Source organism: Trachurus trachurus (genome assembly GCF_905171665.1).
Source record: "Trachurus trachurus genome assembly, chromosome: 11".
NCBI classification, from domain to species: domain Eukaryota; kingdom Metazoa; phylum Chordata; class Actinopteri; order Carangiformes; family Carangidae; genus Trachurus; species Trachurus trachurus.
Genome location: NC_139904.1, coordinates 19173369 through 19192562, shown reverse-complemented (window position 1 = coordinate 19192562; position 19194 = coordinate 19173369). Strand labels below are relative to the sequence as shown.

General features: G+C 43.8%; 1 protein-coding gene across 2 annotated transcripts in view; it reads right to left on the bottom strand.

Annotated features, from left to right (window-relative positions):
- runx1t1 (RUNX1 partner transcriptional co-repressor 1) overlaps positions 1 to 19194 on the bottom strand; it is a gene marked incomplete at its 3' end in the record, with an annotated part of 94530 nt that overhangs the window by 45613 nt on the left and 29723 nt on the right. Inside the window, exon 1 of one of the 2 annotated variants that reach the window (XM_083982380.1) lies at positions 13538 to 14095. The exons of the other annotated variant lie outside the window; for it this stretch is intronic. Within the exon in view, the coding sequence (XP_083838506.1) occupies positions 13538 to 13565 (28 nt within the window). The 5' untranslated portion in view covers positions 13566 to 14095. Of the gene's footprint in view, positions 1 to 13537; positions 14096 to 19194 lie in introns of those variants that run through there. 2 annotated transcript variants of the gene reach the window in all.

Here is a 19194-nt window from a genome sequence, read left to right as displayed (position 1 = left end):
GACTCAAGTCACACTTGGAGCTGCCACAGGGACCTACGGTTGTGGCTGTGAGTGTGTGAACAATTATGTGTGTGTGTGTGTGTGTGTCTGTGCAGCCTCAAAACCAGAGGACAACCCCGTGCAGACGTCCGAGGTACACATGTACACACTGAATTGTGTTTTCATCACATCTGACACCCCACTGAGAGACATCGAGGGGTGGGTGTGTTGAGTGTGAGTTGTTCTTGAGGACGGGGAAAAGAGAGAGACCCATGTCAGTGTTATTGTCCTCTCTGTGGATAATTATTGGTGCTTGGCTGCTGATGAAGTCAGTACTGGGCCATAAGGTACCAAATGATCCTAAAAAGTACCGCTGTCCACAATTGTTAGTGTGAAATGAAAAGAGTCACATTAAAGGCTGATGGATGACTTCCTGCACACCTTGATTTTTGAAAAATGACCTTATCCATTTGATATAATGAAGAATCTGAGTCACTCCACAAATCCTGACTAAAATAAAATCGAAGCCGTTTGTTTTTGTGCAGCATGTTCTACATGTAAAACACACACTTGTCCTGCAACAGCTGTGGAACAAATTGTGTTATTAAGTTATTTTAACAACCAAAGCATTCAATTAAACTGCTCAATTCTCCTTATCAAAGTCATTGTTCTCTAAAAACGAGGGAAGCAACTTACATGAATATAACTGTTTCCGCACAAATATCCCTAAAATCAGTTTCACAGCAGTTATGATGGACTAATGGAAACGCTGCTACAGTTCCTTTAACTAGTACAGCAACAGGAACCAGGCCATTCCTGGCTCCCCTCCCGGCCCCCGGGGCCCAGGGCCCAGCCCAACTCGCCACACAATGGGCCGGCAGAATGAGAGGAACCGCCGGCCATCCAGAGATAGCCCCGCTGGTCAGGAACCAGAAAGGGAACCAGAAGGAACCTGGGAGGGGAGGGGGAGAGGATGGGAACCCAGGGAGCAAGGCAGAGGAGAAGGGTGGGGATGGTTGGCTGGTCGGGGTCAGGATGTGTGTGAAGGGGACACTGTTTGTGTGGAAGAGAGTATTGCCCTGTTGAGATAAATGTCTTGTTCCCATGCAAAACACGCTACAACACATGCACGCACAGCAGCACGCACACACATTATAGACCCAGTCACTGGTTCTCTCTCTCCCCCTCTGTCTCTCTCTCCGGATCCAGGATGTTTTTACTTGTTTTCAAGTAATTAAAGCTGGAACAGCCATTGTGGGATGGAGGGTGGATGGAGGATAGTTGATGGAGCAGGGAAGGTTGGGGGGGTGAGGGTGGGACCGGTGGCCCTGGACCTGACCCCATCGTCCTGGCTCCTGCCCTGGGTAAGCGGACTGTCCTATCTGTCTTCCTCAGACGCTGCCTGGGGCATCAAATAGTGAGTCAAACCAGAGCAGCAGCGGCGTATTTACTGATGGGAGACAAATACTGAAGAGTGGAGGAAGTGGATAGTCAGAGAGGCCTGAACGTGGCCCTGGTCCTCCTCGCCAGACCTTCTGCTCTTCTGTTTTGGGGGGTCTCCGCCGGTGAAGCACACATACAGTACATACGTACACACACACACACACACATAACACATGCAGTGCCTACTGTTTCCATGACAACAAGAGGAGCAGATATACTCTCCCAACTGTCAAAGGACACACACGCACACACATGTGCACACATATGCACATGCTAATATACACACTCACAGTGCAAGGATAGGTGTGTGCCAAAGTGCTGTTGTTTTAGCACCTACTCGGCTACTGGCGTGACGGAGAGAGAAAAGGAAGCAGAAAGATAAAGAGACAATGGCAGACAGCAGGAAGGAAAGAAAGAAAAAACAGAGAGAGAGCGAATTTAAAAATATATTGTTACACAGACTGTGGATTTTATTTTACCGCCAGCACTGACTGCAGCGCCTTCTTTCAATTTACCTATATGTGTTTATTACAGACTAGTTCAACTCAGAAAATATGAACCCACTGCCTCTGACCCATTATCCTCTTCTCCTGTCTCTCTCACCGTTTGTCTGACTGGTAAAATAAAACTTGGTGTCTTTGCATCTTCCTCTGGCACTAGTGCACCATTACAGCTGCTCTCAGACATTAAAGAGAGACTGACAGAGCCTGTCTGACCTTTCCTAAATTAAAACCACTCAGCAACATCAGGACCGATGCAGGGATGTGAGTGTGTATGTGAAAAAAAAAACATTTCTGAGTGCATTACTTTGTGTATTGTGTATGTCTATTGTGTCACTCTCGTTCCTGAAGGGCTACGCGACTCAGCTCTGTGATAGATGCATACACAGACAGGGAAACGTTCTTGTTTCCGTAAATGAACTATTTTAAGATGTGAATTTGTGAATGTAATTTTCTTACAGTGTCACATTCATATCACAATCCAGATTCTGATTTAATTTGCAGGGTGTGAATAAATACATTGGCACATTTCAAATGAAAAGAAGCAATACATTCTAAATTGGTGCAGCCTCACACACACAGACACACAAAAAAAATTGCATGCCACTCTATCCATCTTCATGAAACAAGGCAGCCTCACACTGACAGTCTTCTGAAAAGCAAGAAGTTCTATTAGCTGCAGGCTATTTATGTCACATTTTACAAGCTCTTCCACATACCATGAATACAGCATTTTTCCCAACCTCTTAATTCTCACTTGCACTATAATTTTCTATTACAGTACAGCAGCTATATAAAGTGTAGGCCTATAGTGTGGCTCGTATGTAGCTGTGGTTAAGAGTTGCTGAGTGAAGTCCTTCACATGGACTAGTTAAATATAGGTTGACTGATCTCATATGTTATTTTTCCCCCAAATGCTGAAAAGCCTCTGGCGTAGAAGGAGACTAAAGCTGCCTGAGAGAGAGACAGAGACTCTCAAAAACACATTAGAGGTCTAAAAGCTGAAGCTTGTATCCGAGCTCAGCAATTTGGAAACTCATAAATGTTGTTTAACATCTCATACGGGGGTTATTTCTTTCTCTCCTTTTCTCTCTCTGTTGTCTGTCACTACCTCCATCTCTCTCTCCCTCTCCCTCCCTCTGTGGCTTCTGGCGTCAGTCTCCAGCGGTTTAGAGTCGCTCACAAATGTGTCCCACTTGCTTTTCCTCTCCGTTTCCCACTCACTCTATTTTCAGGGTCTTGTTCTCCAACTGGCGCAGGCAAACAGGCTTACATCAGAGCCTCAACCTCACTCACCCTGCCTAATAACCTGGCTTTCATTCTTAAACACAAGAATCACATTTCTGGATTGTTCCCACTGGCCTGACAAAGCCCTGGTACCTAAAGTCTGACAGGGCCCATACTCTCAACACATAGAAGTGTTTAGTCATGAGCATTATGTCAAATCACTGGATGTCTACCTAATACAAAACAAATCCCCTGATTATTACAAGGAAATCTTTGTTCCATATTTCAAACATGCAGATGTTTCTGAGGCAAAAAAAAAGCAGAGTAGAGCTTAGTTTTTGTTCCAGCAATGACTTTGGCAAAGTCTGCACCTGATTTCCTCACATGATGGATATCTTGCTCTGGTACAAATCGTCATTTCTTGCCTATCTCGTCTCCCCATTTCACCTTGCCTCACCTCTCCCCTTGTCGCCTTTCTCTCTCCCCAATCTCCACTTTTGTCTCCCCACGCCCCTTTTGTAATCACAATCTAATCCTTTGCAATCAATTCCCCATGGAGATACCACCCGCCCCCAACACGCACACACACAGATTCAACACAGCGAGCAAACAGAGAGGTGGCCATCACCAGGTTCCATCTTCATCTCAACACACCACTACCTGCACAGAGATTTGTGGTCACAATGAGGTCACATTACTTGTAGCCTACACACAAACTTCAAATCTTGGCACATTCAAATATTTAAGATGTCATGTGAAAGAAGATGACAAGAATTAACATGTGTGTTCACTCATTAAAAAAAAAAATCAACATTACTCCAATTGGAATTTGATATTGTAATGGGAATCAAACATGGCCTCAGCCAAAACACACAAATGTGCTTGAACCGGTGTAGTTGTGCGACCTCCACACATCTGATCAGCTGGTGACTTGGTCTTGTTATTGTCCTACCAGGCAAAAGCCCGGGGCAGTGCACGACTAATGCATTAGTGTCTTTGGCAGTAAGGGGCATCTGTCATTTGTGGGCACATGTTTTTTTGTGTGATTGTGTCTTGTAGCCTTGGGCAAAGCAGCAAAACCAAAGACCCAAAGTAAATACAGTGACTGAGCATGTGGTACGAATCCATGCTGGGTGTTTAAATGTAAAGCTGCATTTTAGTGTTAATTTCCATTTACTTGAAATTATATGACAGTTTGTTGTGCTGCAGTAAAACTACTGATTTAATAGAACACAATTGGCAGTAACAATGAGCTCAGCTTGCTTTTGTTAAGCTGCTAAATGATGGAGAGCAGGACAAAGGTATGTGGTAGACAGAGAGTGATACGCATGTTCTGTTCCTTCACACAAGAGAATTTTGAATTTATGTTACTGTAATATGTTCTGCCACACTCTCCTCAAATGCCGCCTCTCCATCAAATACACACCACTGACATGCGCCACCTTACACGACACCCTCAAAGCTCCCTCCGCATGCCTTCATTTTAGATTGACAACTCTGCCATATGGTGCAGAGCTGCGTGTCTTTGTCTGAATATTCAACTTCTTACTGTCTGTGAGCATGTGAGAGAGGGAATCGGTGAGCGCACACCTGTGTATCCATTTGTAGATGACGTGTGATTGTGTACTTGTGTAGCTCAGTCCTGTGTGTGAGATGGTTAAATTCGCAAACATGAAGTCACAGCTGCGCCACAATGCGCGATCCCTGCGCAGCTGTGAATTATATGTGGACAATTTAATACAGCCAAAGAGGAAATGGCAAATTAAGGTCTTCGTTTAGCGGCGCCGCTAAAGTGGGCAGCAACAAATGCTTGTGTGCATTTATTCCCAAATAAACCCGTCTTCCTCCTGCAAGTGAATTGATGCAAAGTGTCTCTGATTCTACCTACCACCCTGAGCAGCAGCTTTGTGCTCTTCACTCCTAAATGGGTAGTCGAGGTGCAGACAGACACCCAAGGGTCCTACTCAGATGCTTAAGGGGAAGAGGCTTTCCTCTCACTAAAGCATCCTCAAACTAACATCTAGGCAGTAATTTGTCCTTTCGCAGGGGAGGCATAAAAACCAGAACCCCAAATTCTTTGCAGTTATGGAAAAAATGAAGAGAGAACAAAAAAAAAAGCCAAAATACTTTATCTCCCCCTCTAACTGAAAGTTATTACATTTTCTGAATGGTATGACTTTCTAATGGTTAGCATATGTGAATATGTGTGCACAGAGAGAGAGCAGTAGTTGAGGATAAGTTAATAGCACAAGCAGAGGGGGAACTGCGAACCCTTGGCTTATAAAGGATACTTGTTTCCCTGCCGCACTGAAAACCAGATGTTGATAAAGAGACATAAGGGGGAGGAGAGAAGACAGATGGGTAAGAAATTACCGTCACTTGGGCCAAACATCTTGAAACATCTGCAAAAAAATTTCAGACCTTACAAGGGGAGATGGATTTATGCTCTCTCCTGGATTTTTATTGCTCCGTGAGAGCCCTTCTCCCTCCTCTGCTCTGCGCCTACTCTCAGTGTAACCAGGACTAAAGAGTTTTTACCGCAATCTGGAGCTGTTTAAATCCTGGAAAAAGCTTGGATTCTTCCACAAATGGCTTTATCATGTAGAGAAGACAAACACGTCCGTACACTGTAGGAGCCATAAAACTTCTGAGTGCGCCGTGATATCAAGTCCACACAAGTTCACCACCAAGCCGGCTAACTCGATATGAAACACCATAAATGTCAAGGTACATTGCAATACAGACACCAATGTGTGGAGACATCATGCACATGTGGGACCAAAAACATCCTTTATATCATATTTCTAAAAGTGGAGTTTGGTTACTATGGAGACACACCATCTACGCTACTATGAAACGCGCAGCTGAGGATGACATGTCCATATGGTGAGAGTACGACAGAGGGAAAGAACAGATGCTTTGATGAAAGGGCTGTCAATCGCAAATCCATAAGAGCAGCTGGGGTCATGAATGTATATCAGATGACACAACAGATACATGGATGGATAGATGGATAGATAGATAGATAGATAGATAGATAGATAGATAGATAGATAGATAGATAGATAGATAGATAGATAGATAGATAGATAGATAGATAGATAGATAGATAGATAGATAGATAGATAGATAGATAATGCATCATACTGCACTCTGTCTCTTCCAGCTCCAAGGTTTTCCATCTGTAACACGCTTACACAGGCGTTCGCACACACACATCTGAGGAGAGGCAGCTCTTGAGATCTCTATCTATTCATCGATACACAGCTCCAGCCTCACACCTAATCCCCGTGTCCAACTGAATTACAGCAGCTTTCTTTACTTAACCACAATTTTCAGCCAGACTGGACTTTTTTATCCCCTTCAAGAGAAAAAACCCATGGAGTGTGATTATTCTGAGCATAATCTTCTTTTTTGGGGGGGGTGGAAATGCCATCAAATATCATTTCAGTCGAGGTAAAGTGGACTGTAATTTTGTTCCTGGCAAAGACTGTATTGACTGTGAGCATACAAACACTTAGCAGGGTGGCTAGCAACAATTCAGGCTATTGCAGGTTGGATGGGGATGAAGAGGGAGGGGGGAAATACTGAGGACAGGATGCACTACAAGTTAAACAAAATGGGGCTTTTACTTGGCCCCATTTTGGGAAAATGGACCAGCTCCTTTTATTTCTTTATATAACCCCCACTGTCTCCTTTGCCACTCTCCTCTTTCTCTTTGAGCCAATTTCTAAAATGGCCCTTCCTTGAAATAACTGACACTCTGCGTTTATCACTTGAGGCACCTGCTGTCGGTTTGACAACAAGACAATCGGACGGAGCAAGTGACCGTCGTTCCATTGTCCTATCTCCCTGTTTGTCTGTGACACTAACCGACAACAGCTGGAAGCCCTCTCTTCCTACAATACCCATCATGCAAGTCAAATTCAACCACAAAGGAGAAGGGCTTCGTTTATTTGGCTGCAGTGGTGTGGATTTAAACCAGCAAAGAGAGGAAACAATGATTTTGTTGTGTCTGCTGATGTTAGATAAAAGACTTGGAGCAACTGGTGCAACAGTGGAAATGTCTGCTCTGCAGTTGTTGACTGTATTTTATTATGAATATTAGAGAAACACATCTTAAACGCAGATGTGTGTTGGCTGTTTGCACTTACTCACACACACACACACAAACACACACCCACATGAGTGCAGACGTTCACAATAACACACACACACACACACACACACATCTCCTCGCGTGCGCACACACAAACCACGGACTCCTACATCCCCATCTCTTCTTCTCTCTCTGGCTGTAATTGACTGAACACGTCAATACTCGGAGGGAAAAATACAGAGGGTCCACTGTCTGCATCTATTGATCCGCGCTTCTCTCTTTCTCTCTCTCTCCCTGTCTGCTGATCTTAATTACACTTCTTTTTACCAGGCTGGCCAAGGCTCCACTCCAGTGGCTGCCCTTTTCATAAAGTGTACCGTCCAGATCCATACATCAAAATTAATGCGAGAGAACAGAGCTGTAAATCAAATATCAGGGGGTATCCAGGCTAAGAAGCTGTGATGGTGAGTGTAAATTATGCCTTTTAAAAAAAGTGATAAAAAGAGAAAGAAAGAGAAGGACAGGAAGAAAATTATTTTTTACATGCTCATGCAGGTCGACGTTAACAATGTAGGATTTTTATGCAGTAAGCAACCTGGGTTTAGGTGATTAAAGTCGCTAAAGCGTGACGGGGGCTGAGGTGAGTTTCTCCCCTCCCTTGCTCTCCCTCTTTCTCATCTACTTCCTCTTTCTTTGTGTCTCTCTTTGTCAATTTGTCTGATTTTCTGCCTGCCTGTTTGTTTGTTTTAAGAGCTGTCGGTCTGAGCCCACCCCTCCACCTCTCTCCCTCTGTCTCTCTAGCGCACGCACAAACACACACACACACAAGGACAAAAACGACTTTTATGGCCAGGTTTTATGGACTGGTAGCAAAGCAAGCTGGTCTATTCTTCAACAATTGTCCTCTCGTGAACTGGGGAGGGGGGGGAAAGGGCTCCTAATCGCACAGTTTCACAGCTCATACTCCCCATCAATCAAACTTGTCTGTGTCCTCAGCTATTGTGTGTGTGGTGTGTATGTGTGTGTTCCCCCACCTTCTATCATCCTAAACCTCTGCTGAATCACAAAACAAAAGCTATTAGAGATGGCAAGTGCAGTAATCTCTTTCCACACACGCCCACACATGTACGCACTTTTGATACCAACCTTCACAAAAGACATGTAAACACACACATAAATATACACAACCACACACACACACTTCCGTCTACCACCCCTGAATCCCTGTCCCCCCGTCGAGTCTTTAAATGTAAATTGGGTGACAGGTGAATATCGAGGAGGTGAGCGATAACGGGTAACATCTTCATTCGGCCGCATTATCGCCAGTCCACATCACTAAGAAGCTCCCATTCAATATTGTTACCTTCGCTAGAGAGCGGGGAGGAATACACTTTTGTGTGTGTCCTTTTGTATTCTTTAGACATAGGCTACTGTATAGACACCTGCTTGTGCGCTTACACGCACACATACACACACACACACACACACACACACACACACACACACACAGTCAGAGAATCACATCCAGTGGCTTATCTATTGGAATAAGAAAGGGGGGCACATTGTATACTTGTTTGTGTGTGTGTGTGTGTGTGTGTGTGTGTGTGTGTGTGTGTGTGTGTGTGTGTGTGTGTGTGTGTGTGTGTGTGTGTGTGTGTGTGTGTGTGTGAGGGGAAAGCAATGTGCATTAGGGCGATTACAATATCAGCCGACTCCAGATGGAGGCAGGAAAATAAACAGTGGGAAAGAGAGAGAGAGAGAGAGAGAGAGAACGAGGGGACAGACATCATGAGAAGGAGCCTAAGAGAGAAATTGTGCGTGTATGTGTGTGTGTGTGTATGGCAGTCTGCCTGTGTGTGATACAGTTAGAGAAAGTGAAGTTAATTAGCAACTCAATCCCAGTCTATATACAGAGGACTGAGAGGACAGTGTGTGTGTTTATGTTGCCCTGCACATGTCTATCAGTGTGTGTTTTAGCCTGAGAACTGTGCACACTGCACAGTGGGAGATACTGTTAACTGTCCACCTGCACAGCTGAAGGACTACACTACCCAGCTGTCTGTAAAACTGGATTAGGTCACAATCAGGGAACTTAATTTATATCAATGAGTTTTTTTTTTTTTTTTTTTTTTTTTTTACATTTGCTTCCTAAATGACTCCAAGTGTAAAAACCTGTGAAGAATTTACTGTTTCCATGAAAGGTGATGAATTGTCAGACTCTGCCCTATTGGCCTCTTCTTCAGTTGCCCTATAAGTCTCATGTTATCTGGAGTAAAAACACGAACAAGGCCAATAAAATCAGTTTGTAGTGCTTACTGTTGACTTTGACATTAAATCCCCTGTAAAGGCCAACTCACAGCTACAATAAAGCAAAGACCTCTTGCTTTTGTGAGCATGGGAAAGCGTACAATATTGCGCATACACAACACACTCACAAATGCGTAGACTGCACTGAGGCACACACACACACACACACACACACACACACACACACACACACACACACACACACACACACACACACACACACACACACACACACACACACACACACACACACACACACACACACACACACACACACACACCTGCAAGCTCTTTTATACCACTGCTGCTCTTTCATGGGTGATGAAATTCAATAAGCAGTGAAGAGAACTGCCCTCTCGCTGATAACCATCAATGGGCCTATCGATCTACAAGGGCATGTGTGTGTGTGATTGTACACACACACACACACACACACACACACACACACACACACACACACACACACACACACACACACACACACACACAAACACACTACCGTTCCATCTATAATTCACTCTGGCACTTGGTAACAGACGGCTCTGAATAATCAGAACAGATCTATACATCTTGAAGGAGTGCATGCAACAGTGGGTTCAGTATCTTATACTGTGGCTGATATTTGGCCTCTGACTCTGAAATTAAACCTGCACCAACTTCAAAACACCCTGCGATCTTGATCTCTGTAGATATTACAGATATTAACATTGATGTGTTTTGGAATGTTTCATATTTTACAAAGGTGACAGCAACAAGACTGGACTCTTAAATGGCATTTGTAGCAAAACCAGTGAAGGTTGACAGCGATTATCTTTATTCTCAAATAATCTGATGATTATTTTCTCAATTTGTATACGCCTAAAAAAATAGGGAAAAGCAATTATTCAGCAAAAGAGTCTGAATCGATACAACCAACGTACAAACAAAAGATGTATCTATAAATTTGAAGTAATCCCAAAATGTCTCAGTTAAAACCAAATGAGCACGGAGGAAACAGGCTTCTGCTGGGAGAGTAGTTTATATGCTTGCTGTTGACACCAGAGGCTTCAAGGTGTAGCTGGCGTATTAAACTCTGTTGAGTCATCATCACTTATTCACCATATAGCAATCCTGGACCGCATCCAAACGTCTGTGTGTCATACTGCTTTGTAATTACATCACAGCTCCAGAGCCTCAGTGTGACTCTGTGCTGAAGGGGAAATCAGTTGAAATAATAGTAATTTATTGTTTGGGGCTGTGATGCTGTGTCTGGATGCAGGATAAACCACTAGGAAGCTATTAGCTGTGGTTAGCATCAAAAAGCACTAAAGGGAAAAATGTGGATAATCAAAACAAAGTGACTGTGTGTGTGTGTGTGTGTGTGTGTGTGTGTGTGTGTGTGTGTGTGTGCGCGCGCGTACGTGCGTGTGTCATCCATACACCATATTGTTTGTGTTGATGACACTGTGTTTTTAACCTGCCAACTAGGGATATAGTGTCTCTGTGTTTCTGTGCCTGTGTGTGTGTGTGTGTGTGCGCACATATGTGTGTGTCTGTCTGTGTGTGAAGGCGAGAAATAAAATGGCTGCCATCATTTTTGCAAGGCCACGTCCATGTCTGTGAGCAGCAGTCTGATGCATTTGACCCTATAGCCTTAGAGATGGAGGGAGGGAGGGAGAGAGAAGAGGAGAGGAGAGGAGAGGAGAGGAGAGGAGAGGAGAGGAGAGGAGGGGGACAGGTGTGAGGCAGGCTGGTGGCTGGGCAGATGGCCACTGGACGTGCTGCTAGCTGATGCTGCAGAGCCTGAACCACAGTTAGCAGCTAACATTAATACAGGCCTGTTTATTTATACAGTGTGCACAGTCGTGCACGTGCATGCAGCTACACATGTGCACACACACACACACACAGTGATAACCTGCAAACAGCACTTATCATTTACTCTCCTCTCATCACCAGCTTTGTTTACCTTTCATTTACTCTCTCTCTCTCTTTCTGTCTCTCTCTCTTTATCTCTGTAAACACACACACTCCAGGTAATGGTCTTTTCAGTCAAGTCACTACTTTAATGGAAGTCCCGGTGGTTAAAGAATGGAAAAAAACAACAGATGACACACTAAATGATGACCACGGCAACCAATCTGAATAATATGACCAGTGCAGTAAATAATATATAAGGACAATTTATACTGACAATAAAATGCTTGCTATAATGATATTCCTCCCATGTACCAATATTTAACTACATAAGGATCATGACAGCCCAATAAAAAAAAACATTTCTTGGTGTCACAGAAGACAACATTTTCTCTTTCTGAAATACTGAGATATTCTGTTTTCTTGTTAATATGCAACACAAACTGCTAATAAACAACTCTCTCAATCAACTCATTTTACTCAGCAAACACTATATCAGCAGTGGGTCAAGCTTTTGAAGGGAGTAAACAATCACCCTCTCGGATGCCTACAAAGCTTTGCATGGGACTACTTGGCATGCGTAAAAATGTTCAAAGCCCAGTGGGTTTCCAGTAGATGGTTCCCTTCGTTTCTAATCCCAGCCTGTCAACAGCCGGGCATCAACAGCAGGTTGTGTCCCAGCAGCCCCCCCCCCCCCCTAACCCGCATGTCTGCTCTTTTCCCTGTCGGGGGGCGAAAAGATTCCCACTATAGCCCGAGCCCTTTAATTTCAAACCTACGCCACTCTATTAAAAAAAAGAATGTGCGCTTTTTTTCTTCTTCTTCTTTTTTTTGCGCTTTCGGGTTATGTGATGATGACAAAGTCGCAGCGGGTGGAGATGGAAACTTCACATGGATTTGAGAAGATGCGTTTGACAGTTGTAACAGAGCTTTGGAGGATATCCTCAAATGCAAACTCCGAGAGTCTCTCTGAATGCTTTCCAGGGCGCCCGAGAGGAGAGGAGAGGAGAGGAGAGGAGAGGAGAGGAGACACAGGGGGAAGGCAGAGTCGCTGCATCCAGAACTCTTTCAACCAAAACTGCGAACATCAACAACCACTTTGTCTTGGAAAATTACAATTAGCCTACTGAGAAAATATTTAGTCGCTTCTTGGAGGAACCACCTGAGATCTGTCGTCAGGTGTGGGATTATTCTTATACGACACGGGTGATGAGTGAATTCACCTTCTGCTCTCTCACTTTGAGATTTAAAACCCGTGCAGACTCGCAGCCCTCAGAGCCACATGATAGTCTTATCCCGTGCTGAGGAGTGGCGACACGCGCCTTATTGCTTTAAAACTCAGAGGCTACCTTGAGTGCCTTGAGTGTCGATGCTTTGTGGGATTTTGTCACCTCACTTCCAGAAAAGGTTTCTGACAGATGGAAGAGGTGTCATCAAAACTTAAAGTTGCCTGTTGCCGGAGAACAACTCTCCATCCCGGGCTACAGCTCATGAATTGATGTCTGCCAATTGACCAACTCATTGTTCTTTTGATATCACATTAATGACTGGATTATTGGCCGAGTTCCCTCACCTAATGGGTTAAACGGTTAATTATCTAAGGTTCGTTTTAAGTAGTAGTATTTTAATTGTCTAAAGTTATGACATCTACAACTTAATATTCTTTAATACCAGCAAATCCATTTAAAATCTATTCTTACTGCTAATTTCCCATTAGAATTAAAAAATGTTTAGAGCCAATAAACACAGACGCGCATCGTTTCTGCGATGGGTTTGTAATTTCAGAGAGTAGAAACGAAATAAAAACACATCTCTCTAAATATTTCAAGAAACCCTGTGACAGTTGGCTTTAATTCAAAACGTCTAGCACCGAGAGGCTCCTCGCAGTCTGTCTACCTTACATACATATATACATGAAGCAAAAAAGAAATAAAGAAATATCACATTCTGTTGTGTGTCAACATGATTTTTTTTTCTGGATTTGGTGCACGCGTGTTTGTACGAGAACGCAAGACATTTAAGGTATAAGTGAAAATACAAGCAATGTGGCAAAGAGACAGAGGGAGAAAAAAAGAGCTCTACTTACACTGAAAAGAGGCAGAAATTCCCACCATGCGGTACGTTGGTGTGAGGGCTAAATAATTTCCAGTCCCTTTGACTCCGCGCAAGGTCCCCTCGATGATCCGCTTGAATCGGGTAGACGAAAGCTACAGAGTCCGGCCAGCTCTCGGGGGGGCTCTGGCGGTATTGGTACTTCCAGCAGCTCAGAAATGTGGTTCAAACTCCGACAAAAGAAGAAGGGCAGCTCGCAGATTGCAGTGAACGATCAGTCATTGAGGATATGCAGGGTGGGAGAGCCAGGAGTCTTGTTTAAAAAAAAGAAAGAAAAGAAAAGCAAGCACAGAGGCAGAGAAGGAGGAGAGATGAGAAAGAGATGGAGAGGAGGGATGCAGTAGTGCGCAGGGCACCCGGCTGATAGGTTTGTCTTTTTTTTCTTCTTCTTTTTTTTCTTTTACTCGTCTTCGCACTTTCCTCCAATATCCTTTAAACGTCGAGTCGCTGTAGATTGTAGAAATCGGTTTTGAGGGGGAAAAAATCATGCACACACCCTCGGTCTCGGGTCTCCCTGTTTTTCCGCTTCTCCGTCGGCGTGGGGAACAGGAGTAGCTGCACTCTGCCTCCAGTCGGCGGTGCGCAGCAGAGCCAGGTGGCGGTGGGCGGGACCAGAGCGCTGCTCAGGAGGAGGAGGAGGAGGAGGACGAGGTGGAGGAGGAGGCGACTGGGCAGCAGCCAGCATCTGTGTGTTCTAAAACAGGTTGGAAAAAGCAGGGTCAGGTCAAGTCGAAGTGTTTTCTACTGTGCCACTGGCTCCCAAAGCTTTTCCATGTCAAGGACTCCCTGGGTGATTTTACCCCCTGAGGTGCTTTATCCAAGGAGGCAAGACTGTGTGTGTATTAGTTTGGGCAAGAATTAATTAACATTTTGAAACAATACTTACATGCTCATATCTACATGAAAGTGGATGACTTTTACTTAGATAAGTGCCTAAAGAGTGACTGTACTGTATGATGAGGTAACACAATGGTTATTGCCTGCTGATGAAATTATGTAGAAGTCATTGCATATTACAGTTTTATGAACTGAGTCTCTGGTAGGCCATGACTCACCCATAAAGTAACAAAGTGAATGAATCATGAACACAAAGTTGTGTTATTGTGCTGCATCACCACTGAACGCTCCAGTGTGGTTGTAGGCAATTGTATCACCGTGGGAGTAATGCTAATGCTAACTATGTGGCAATGGCAAAGAATCATCTCCTGCACATATGATGAGATGTATTGCTAATGCAAGTGATAGTGACTGTACACTAGCCCCCTTTCTGTCTGAAAATGCAAAAGTAGGTTCTGAAACTAACAGCAGTTTGGGTCGGACTAGTCAGGTGGCCATCTTTCAGAGTTCGTCCTCCAACCTAAACCACCATATAGACTGTTGGGCTCCTGAAATAGCACACCTAAGGTGGGCAGCAGTACAGCGATCCAATCCAATGCCGTCATGGTCACAAATATGAAACACAAGAAGCCTGGTTAGGTTTTGGAAAAGATTGTGGTTTGGGTTGAAATAAGTACTTTGTAAAGGTTAGAGAACCTTGTTGCCATGGGGTCGTAATTATGCCTTATTCCTGAGAGCAAGGAATAAAAAGGGCATAGAAAAATCGCACTAGTCCTCTATTACCTCCATTTAAACGGCTTTATTAGGAAGTTTCTTTGTGGCTTTATTGGTCAGTAAGCTGTTGTATATGGGCATACTATGTGTACACTAAATCTCTGTTTGCTTATTGTCATTTTATTTGTGAGTCAAATTTTGTTCTTGAGCTCTGAGTTGGGACCCCCTGGCGTGTCCTTGTGGTCCTTGGATCCTAATTTGAGAACCACTTGCACAGACAGCCGCAGAGTGTCACGGACAGGAACCAGCCAGCTGAGTGCTTAAGGAGCTGGTTGGCTGTTGTGCGTGTGGGTGTGTGTGTTAAAAAAAAAAAAAAAAAAGTAGGACTGTGTGATACATGTCTACACTTAGACACACACACACAAACCCACACTGTATCTCTCTTTCTCTCAGCTGAAAAAGGCACAGGCAGGCTGGCCTGCAGTAACCTAAGGCAAACACTTTCCCCGGACCATCTGGAAGTCATCTCGCCTGCAGAGCCAGTGAAAGCACAGAGCAGAAGCTACGTTTACAACTCGGTGATAACAACTGGTCCACTTGAACTGCATGGTTGAACAAGTCATGCACCATAGCCTGTTCATAACATCTCATAAAACATTCTTTTGTAATCTGCCCTTTTCTATTCTACTCTATTTTGCAGTGCCCATACTATTGCCGCCTTGCCATTTGGCTGAAACTAATTAACATTATTGTGGTGTTAGCAAGGATGATTCATTCAACTTCATAAAGAAACGCCTTACAACTAAATGGACACTCAATATATTTTAATTTTGTGACCTGTTTCATTAAATAACCAACAACTGATGATTTCCAGGTTGTAAGAAGGCTCTACCTGAGGAGCATCATCACATTGTGATTGCACTGAGAAAGTGAATCTCTTTTTTAATGTACCTTATTCAGCTAATGAAGCCCCATTGCAACTGAAGTAACACTGACTACTTTTGTCTGTCATGCACTGCATGTAAAACTCGTAGTGAATTGTTAGTGAGCCAACGTGGAGCTCATTGTTCCCTCAATGCAATCTCTGTGGGGAAAAGATGATGCCATTAATGGCAATTGTTTCCACCACTGCCATTGTACATTTCTCTCTTTCATTTCATCCTTCTCTCTCCCTCTCTCCCTCTCATCTCTCCCTTGTCATCTGGAGTGCTTCAGCGGTGGGTTGCATTGTGTTCTCAAAGGGAATATGGATAGATACTGTCTCTCGCACTCGCACAGGCACAGAGCAAGGACTGTGCGCTCCACTTCTATTTTCCAGTGTGGTTCCTTTTGTCAATGTCACACATGGGCAGTGGCTCTTTTGCAGGATGTGTGAATAGATATAAGGAGAGAAGGTAAATCATGGAAGGAAGCGATGGGATATTCAATGATAATGAGAATCAGACATGAGTCATGGTGAAATGAAGGAAGAGGGAAAGGTTGTCATGAGTGCAAGTCTGAGAAAAAAGTGGCCTCTTAATCAGACATGAGAAAGGTCAGGAGAGGTGCAGAGGTGATGTTGTGCCCACAATTGAGCAGCACACGTGGTCAAAAAAAAAACGAGGATGCCGTCACTCCTCGCTTATTTGTGTCCTCTGGTTTGTTCCCGGAGAGCTACTTCTTTCATGACAATCACAGCGAAACATCTTGACGGCCGGAGGCACAAGGATAGGCGTTGAGGAAACCTGCAAGGGAAAAGAGAATAGGGCAATGATCCGAGTGTGTGTGTGTGTATGGTTTTGAGTGTGTGTGTGTCCTGTGATAACGGTGTGTGAGAGCAGGAAACACACAGTGCCTGTTTTTGCTGCAGGGGTTCCTGGAAGTCAGCCGCCCAGTGTGATCGGCGACATACATGCACACACACAGAAACACAAGGACACACACGCACATACACACATACACACACACACAGGATACCTCGCCTCTGAAAGGGAAAAACATGCTGCGTCTGATACATGTGCACACAGACAAGCAGACTTCCTGCATTTTCCCACCTACTGGGCGGCCACCTGTAACACAGTCATACACACACAAACACTCATATTATATTCATGGGGACAAATACTGAATGAGGCAAATATAAGTTGGGAGTTGACAGTAAACAAGTGCCAATTGAACCCCTATAATTATCTGCAACTGGATCAACATTGCCCGAGGCCAAGAAGCCTATCACCAACAGCAGCAGTAACAAAAGCAACAGGATGAGAAGAGAAACAACTCAAGTAGAGCAGCTAGTGTTGTATTTCCTGATCTATATGGATCATTAAGATAAACAGGGCAAGAGTGAAGGACGGATATAATGCTAAAAAAGGTCAGAAACACTTATGCACGTCAAGGAATTGTCCGTTTATTAAAAGGTTATACAGGTAGAAGTGGAGGAAAATACTCTGGCTTTAATTATAACACTTATTAGCACCAGCCTTAAATCTATGAAGAATATCATGTTAGAGGTAATAGGTTGGGGTGGGAGCAGTGCAGTGATAAGCATCTATTAATAATGACCATGGTATAAGTACGGTTGGGCATAACTTGCCACACAGCTGTGAATGCGTAGTATTTTGGAATCTGCACCTAACCAAATAAAATAAACAGCACTTGTTGTCATTGTCAGTTTGTAAACTGTACCTACCTGTACAACATATCAGCCCAAATCATGTGTATTGTAAAAATGTCATGTTCTCTGAGAGAAGAGCCTTCATTTGTTTTCAGCCCTGAATGCTTATTCCTCTGCAGATTGAATTTTGATCATTAACAAAAGAAAATTGGGGTGCACCAGTAAATTCTTTCTTAAGAGAATGTCCAAGGTAACAAAATAACTTTGTTCTCAAGTGAATCAGCAGAGATTGAATATTTGATGAATCTGTGATAGAGAAGAAGTGATGCAGACAGATAGTGCCATTCTGTCAAGGGGAAATCAAAGCTTTTATTGAATGCCCTTGTAAGGTTAATTGGTTGAAATGTGCATGTTGGAAAAGACTGGAATTTTGTTAACTTCCTCAGATTGAATATTTGGAATATTTGGGTATTTTAACCCTAGATTATAGTGCTTGATTTCCAATATCAAAATGCCACCGAAACACACACACAAGTATGCAATAGCTACTCACTATTAGGCTATTTATCTTGTCTTAAAATAAATATTTAAATATGACATGCCACCCACATTATTCCACAACTCATGGATAAAGTCTGAAAAGCAGTGAATTAAATTCAACAAATCAAACAAAATCCCTAACCTTACTCAGATAAAGATGGAAAGGGGATCGTGAGAGGGAGGAATAGAGACAGAGCTGCATGATGGGATAGCAGCTGCAGTGCAGCATCTTATGCAGGTACAGTGTCTGTGGAGGGATCTCTGTCACTCACTGGGGTATTATGGAATTCAACCCACCGTCTGGCTCGTAGCAAAGGAGAAGAACTAAGTGGGCGAAAACTGACATGCTCGCCTTCCTCCATGAGAATGTAAATGAGTCTCTCTAACTTCTAGAGAAAGGTGGATAAATATCCTGACAGCATGCAAATATGGAAGACAATAACTTTCAAATCACACTGCAGATAATTATGTCTTATTTTGTCATGGTATATTACAGGACAAACCCCAGGACTAATGAGCAAACACATCAGTTGTCATCTTAACGCATGTACTATTTTGAAATATGATAGAAGATGTTACCCAAGGGGGCAGTTGTCGGTCTGAGAAGTGAAGCTCACTTCCGCATTCAAAAAGCTGCAATCCCCTCAGCTGTCGCTGGGGGCTGGCTCCAGAAGGGAGCAACTCCAATCGAGCCCCATGTTAAAATAGCCGATTTTACAGCTTAAAAAAACATATTTACAGCCTGGTACATTTTATTTTTTTGGTCTCAATCGATAGTTTCTACCCCCGCACACACTCTGAGGGGGGTGAATTTTTTTTAAACTCTACCGTTTTACTATTATTAGGGTTAAAGTTCTGGCCAATCAGGGCGCAGAACCGTTGAGTGACAGGTCCGGCGACCGCTGCTACGAGGCCAGTGGGCGGGCTCTCGGCCGGCCAACGGCCGC